At 35.2% G+C, this 7,117-nt stretch overlaps 1 protein-coding gene across 1 annotated transcript; it reads right to left on the minus strand.

Moving 5' to 3' along the window:
* Positions 1-1,785: 1,785 nt before the first annotated feature.
* Positions 1,786-2,715, minus strand: LOC110319446 (putative olfactory receptor 5AK3). The gene has a single exon (XM_021194945.1). The coding sequence runs from the start codon at positions 2,713-2,715 to the stop codon at positions 1,786-1,788; it is 930 nt and encodes a 309-aa protein (XP_021050604.1).
* Positions 2,716-7,117: the final 4,402 nt, after the last annotated feature.

Consider the following 7,117-nt stretch of genomic DNA (forward strand, 5'->3'; position numbering starts at 1 on the left):
AGCTAGAGTTCTGCAGAATATTACCAAATGAATGTATCATGTGGAGAAGTTCTTCTGAACAGTACAGGGTAGTTTTAGAATGGTGGCCATGGTACCTATTTAAAAGATGGTAGTGATTAACACAATAAATGTCAAGTCAGATTTCAAAAACAACAAGAAGCCTGAAGGTGGTATTAAAGTTGGAGCACAATAGTGCACCAACTTTAATGGTAGACTTACAGCATGAATGAAACATTTTAGGATTGTGTGCTCAGTGGAATTTTTGGTTCATTCAACTAGGAACCAGCTCCTATCTAAATGTAAATGTTTTAGGGACATGCCTGTGTTAGTAAAGTGGTTTATAGGTGGCCACATAATGGTCTACTGCTATAGCTGCCAGGAAGTAACAGTCACCAGATGTAAACGTGTCATATACCAAAAATTACATTACATATCTTCCATATGACATAGGTTCTATCTTCTACCCTTCTATGATAGGGTCTATCTTCTTCCACAAATGTTTGAAGCATTGTGAGAGTGATGGTAGATGTGTAACAAATATCAACAAAACCAGATGCTGTAAGAAGTACATGGGAGTCTAAAGCCTGTAATCTATGTTGATGAGGACGATCTTTCTAGTGTTACTCACCAAAGTTGACATGTAGATGGCAAGTAACACAATGAAGAGGACCCAGAGAACATCACTCACTGGACCTTAAATCCAAGAAGATAAAAGTCTGACTCAGTGCCATTTCCCTAAGTCATGCCCCCTAGATAGGACTAGACAAGTAACAAGACAGGAGGAAAATCTTTATAACCCCGTTTGATATAAAGATAGTCTCATAATTCATGTTTCATAGTTTCATAAAGATAGTTTCATAATTCAAATTTGAAAATTAAAATTTCCTCACAAGCATCATCTAGGAGGTTTTATGCTTTCTAAAGAGATTTTGAAATATTCTTGATAGGAAATGATCATATAAAGAGAGCATTTGAGCCATGGATCCACTTGAAAATGAAGAACTCTTCATAAAAGAATATTAACCTTTAATGTATATTTCAAAGACACAGATTCATATTATTTTTGAGTAAATTAGATGCAAACTTGTATTTACAAAGAATAATATTCAAATATTTTTGTGCCCTTTCAATATCTCTAGCAATTCTCAGTCACTTATTATTTTTGTGTTTTATTTTTGGTTTTTGGAAAGGTGGTGAACACTCTCCTGTTAATCTTCACGCCAACTATTCCTTACCCCTTAATTGACTAATGATGTATGGAAGAATAATCACAAAAGGGGTCTTAGATTTTTTTTGTCTATATTGTCTGTTCTTCTGATTGCTGGACTCAACAGTGTAAACTATCATTCTAGACCCTTACAGAAGGTTTTATAAATTTTAATTACAAAAATGACAGTATCATACTTGTATACAATTCATACAATTCTGTTAGCTCCTATAAAATGTGGAGAAATACCATAATTTTACTTTTCATGAGTACTATTTGGAAAGGGGCTCATAAAAGGTAAAAGAGCAATATCAATACTTTATTCAGATACCTGGATGAATGTCAATAATAGCGTACTTGGTTAGATTGTAAGAAATCTTAGGCTTACTTCACAGTACTAATAAAACAACCTTATTTACTTCATAATTTAATTGTTTTAATGGTACTTCAGGTATCATCGACAGTCAACGAGTGCCTTTGTGTCATATAAACATTTACCACATCTCCTCACTCTGACCAAGGATAGAACCCCGTTGTCTTGCCTGTTGAGTTATGTTGATATAAAACTACATTTTCCACTAGAAACATTTGTTTCTTATGTGCCTCAGGGCTTCTATCACATCCTGGTTTCTTAGGCTGTAGATGAGGGGGTTTAACATGGGAATCATAATACCATAGAACACAGAAGCCACCTTCTCCTGCTCTTGAGATCTGTTAGTCCCATGAAGTACATACATGTATGAGAGTGTTCCATAGAATATGGTGACAGCGGTCATATGGGATGCACACGTGGAGAAAGCTTTTCTCCTTCCTGCAGCTGAAGACATCCTTAGGATGGCAGCCAAGATAAATGTGTAGGAAAGAATGACAACAGACACAGTGAATGTCAAGTTAAACCCCACAAAAATCGTCAGTACCATGATATTGAGATCAATACTGGAACAAGAGAGGGCGAGAATTGGTGGTACATCACAGAAAAAATGATTAATGACATTGGATTTGCAGAAGTTTGATAAGAAAGTAAAACCTGTATTTACAGTGGCATTTAGGAAGCCCATAGTATATGAACCAAGCAGCAGCAAAATGCAGAGTCTCTGGGACATGATAATAGGATAGCGCAGTGGGTTACAGATGGCCACATAACGGTCGACAGCCATAGCAGCCAGGATGAAGCAGTCACTGGTTACAAAGATACCATAGACCAGTAACTGAGCTATGCATCCTGTGAAGGAGATGGATGGTTTTGTGCTCACAAAATTTTGTAGCGTCCTGGGAGTGATGGCAGAGGAGTAACAGAGGTCAACAAAAGCTAAATGCTGCAGGAAAAAGTACATGGGAGTGTGCAGTGAAGAATAGAGCTTGATGAGCAGGATCATGCCAATGTTGCCCACTAAGGTGGCTATGTAAATTACTAGGAATACCACAAAGAGGATGTGCCAAGACTCATTTTGACCAATGAATCCCAGGAGAATAAATTCAGTCACTTTGGAGTCATTACTGTGGTCCATGGTTAGTAGAAATCTAATATCAGCTGAAATTAACAAAGGAAAAAAATGGCAGAGAAAATAAGTCCATTTTGATTTGTTTTTTAGAAATGTTATAGCATTTGTTTTTAATCACTTCAAATAATACTTTCCTTTGTGTGTGTGTATGTGTATATTTATGTGAAATTGGAGCATATGTGTACAGGTGCATGCATGTGCATGTTTATGGGTATTTTTGAGAGTTGAAATGTTAGCACCGAGTGACATTCATTAGGTATTGTCCATCTTTTGTTTTGCAACAGGGTCTTTCACTTTATTTGGAACTTGATGTGTCAGCTCAAGTGGCTAGCAGGGAACACCAGTGATTTCTCTGTCTCAGTTCTGGGTTTATAATTATGTACCACCGTGATTGTAAGGTTTAGTTTGATATGGTTTCTGGAGATCTAAAATCAAGTTCCCAAAGTTGTATGTGAGTACTTTACTGACTGGACTATTTCCCTTACCCCTCAAAGGTTATATTTTTCTATGACATAAGTGATGGCGTTTAAAGGCTGAACCTTACTACTTACATTACTTTCATCCATATTTTTAAGAAACTGCTTTTGAACAGATCCACTCTCAGCAACTGCTTGTTATTTTATTAATGTAATAGCTTAACAAAAATGAAAGAATATGCTTATTTTCTTTTCTGATTGTTCTTTATGCTCTATATTTTAATGAAAATATGTTCATTAATAATTGTGACTGAAAATCTGGATCTAACCTTATATTTCTGTACAATCTTTCTCCAAGTTAATTCCAGGCCTCACTCTGACCTTTCTGTCTCCTTACTAACTCCACCTCACCCACCATGGACTTATTGTCATGGAAGATAATTTTACCAAAGAATGGAGAAATATTATTTTCTTCGTAAAATTTAAAAATTGTATGGAAATTGATAAAAAATGTCAGCTTTATCAAAAGTTTTACTTAATTTTCAGTGATCAAGATTACTTCCTGTGTTTTCTTCATCACAGACTAAGTGGAGTCTAGATATTCCAATTATCCTGAGGGAATAATTTAATAAATTGTCAGAGGAGCAAGTAAAGTCATTTAATACTAGGCTAATATATGGAAGTATATTTGGTAGAAAAAGTACTCTAAAAAATCTCTACTATAATTCAGGTCTGGCCCCTGAGTGCTACAATATTACCTTGCTAGGCAAAGTGCATTCACTCGTGCAATAATGACATGATTGTTCCAAAAGAAATCAACCATTTTATGTCTGAATCCAAGCAAGCCTGGTTTATGGAACAGAATACATGTGTGGTACAGTAAAACCTGTCGAAAATGTATGACTAAGACAGTCATGGTTCTTTGAGGGAAATTTACTGCTGATGTTTTGCTAAATGAACATCTAGTCCTTCTGTCATCTAAATAGTATATTTATATTCATAGACTTCTGTATCTCAGAGCCTTAATTAAAGAAGCCTTTTAAAATCATGGGTGGTGATCAAAGCAGGGGCTCAATACTCACTAAAGCACTGAAAGTAAGGGACTTTCTAGTGCTCAGCTCTAATTGGGACATCTATATCACCCATTCTGAGCCCCAGGAAACATTGTAGAAGAGTTAGTGGAAAGACTGTAATGGCCAGAGGATGAGGAAGACTACCATAAAATGCTGTTTATTTTGGATGTGATGTGGCTGTTGCAATTATAAACATTCATAGCTATGACCACTTGCAGAACATTCCTGCTACACCAAAACACAGGAAAGTAAGTGGAGAACTGGAGAGGAAAAAGAAGGTTTCATCAGGAGATAAGAGAAGGTAATGAGAGGAGGGTACGATCACAAGATTTTGTGTGTAAGTAAGAAACTACAAATCACAACCAAATCACAATAAACCAAAGCAAAACAACAACAAAACAACTAAAGCAAAGTAAATAAACATTTTAGTGACATTGAAAAAAAATCTAAATATAAACATAATAGAATATATTCATGTTTTTTTCATCAAGGAAATAACTTTCCTGAAGACTTGAAGAGTCAAACAGACCAATTTCTTGGATAAAAATGCAGAACTGTACCATTACATTTCCAACATATTAATCTATAAATTTTCCATAGTTGCAGTTACATTCTTAAGAAAATATTATGTTTGACTTGACAATTCTATATGGAATTTGAAAGGAAAATAGGCTGAGTGAACAACTTGACCTGCCAGACAGCAGAAGTTATAGAACAGTAATTATGAAGACATCATGCAACTGTCCTGAAGGTAGAAGACCGTGTCAGTGAAGCTGAGACAAACAAACTATGCAAGCTTCCAAAGGAAGGAGTGAACTGACAGCCTCACCCAGTTATGTTGCCTGTATATCACATCAATAACCAGCATGTCACAATAGCCCTGGGGTACAGTAGGGGCTTGCATGCTTTGCCAGTGGCCAACAGCTCTATAATTGCACTTAAAACTTGCTCAACAAGATAGTAACTATGCCTGGTACTGGAAACATAGCTAACTCCTCAGTACTGGTGAAGTCATGGATATTGGAGGAGAACCTATAACCACCCCTTTTCTAAATCAGCAAAATCCATAGCAATAATCTAAATATTTGTTCCAATAGCCACAGATAAGTGTAGCTTTCATCGCTAATCAAGGGAACTTCTTTTTGTAACAGAGGAAGATCACTACAGAGGATGACAACCAATCAATGCAGAGTTGTGGAGTTCAGTCCTAGTAGATAAATCTATAAAACACTCCTGTACCTAAGACTCAGGAAACATTGTTGATGACTGGGTGGAAAGATTATAAAAGTCGGAGGATCAGTGAGGTTTTCCTTTCTGAGATCCTGTCTCTTAGCTATATCCATAAAGAATCACCAGCATGATTTCCTAAACAGGAGCTGAACAAGGATGAGACCAATATACATGCCAAATGGGCCTCAATCCCACTCAAGCAACAATAGTCAACAACAACAACAAAGAAATAGTCTTTTCCAGGGAAGAACATATCAACACCAATTGGCCAGTCTTAAAAACATGCGTGCAAGTTATAGCATACAGATGGAACAGGTTATATTTAGTAGTATATATGTATATATTATATTTATTTGTAATAACTAAAGAAAAAAAGAGTCTGTGAATTTGATAGAGAGCAAGGAGGGGTGTGTAAGAGGGCTTGGAGGGAGTAAAGGGAAATATAAAACCACAATAAATATTAAAATATACCATGATGCTATAAATACTTAAGAATATGAAGAAATAATACTGAATTCTAACTTTATGCTTTACAAAAGTTGTTTCCTAGTGCATTAAGGATTTAAACATGTACTTTTGTTTTTGAGAAAAACAATATTGACTGCTTGTGACTTAGAAATGCAGAAAAAGTTTAGATAAATTATAAAACAATATAGAATATAGAAAAATTTCAGAGTGGAGAGAGAATTCACAGACTAAGAGAACTAGCTGTAAAATTGGACATAGCTGGACAGGTTCCTGTAACTTAAATAGAAATATAAGAATCTCTGTGGCTTGCTGGCCACCAGCCTATGTACAGGTAGAGACCCCTTTCAAAGAAATAAGGAGCAAGACAACCTACATCATTCTCTGGTTCATGTACACACCCACTCGGACATAGACCTTTACCATCTACACACAAAATAAAAATGTACTCCCATTGAAATGCTCAACAGTACCAAAAGAAAAATATTAGAATTTAGTTATACAAATTTGTTTCAATGCATATAAATATTAAAGATTCAGTATGTATAATTTTTATGAATCAATCTAATGGAAAATTTTATGAAAGATATGAACAAGGCAATTGTCGAAGAAAGAAAAACTAAGTGTTAAACTGAATATGAAAAGATATACAGCTTACCATTAATCAGGCAGTTAGATATGAAAACTTAATTAAAATGGAATTTTATTCATCAATTTTAAGTGCTAAGTTCTGTTGAGAATTGTAGATACACAGGAATACAAATGTTTTGTTAGAAATGTAAATTAGTGGTTATATTAGAGTCAATCTTGAAACAGTTTAAATAAACCTATGTTTCTACTGCTTAAATCTCCAGCATAAGGCAAATACTTAAAGTAACTTAATGACCACATACAATAGCCATTCAAATTCATGTACATTTACATATATGTTTGTACATGAAAGCACAAATAGGAATTTCCAGTCTCATTTATTAGAGAAACAAAATCATCAATTGTTACATCTGTAAATATTCCAATGTAACTCCAAGTAAATAAAGTTTCAGAAATTCTCATGTACTCAGATGTCAGGAAGGCCAGACAGAGGAATGGGCAGCTCCATAGGTGTTATGGTGAAGTTTGGATCCTCCTTAGAATAAGGAATAAAATACCCATGAAAGGATATAGGTACAGAGACAAAATTTAGAGCTAAGATGAAAGGATGGACTATCCAGAGACTACCCCATC

This window comes from Mus pahari, chromosome 3 (assembly GCF_900095145.1).
Source record: "Mus pahari chromosome 3, PAHARI_EIJ_v1.1, whole genome shotgun sequence".
Taxonomy (NCBI): domain Eukaryota; kingdom Metazoa; phylum Chordata; class Mammalia; order Rodentia; family Muridae; genus Mus; species Mus pahari.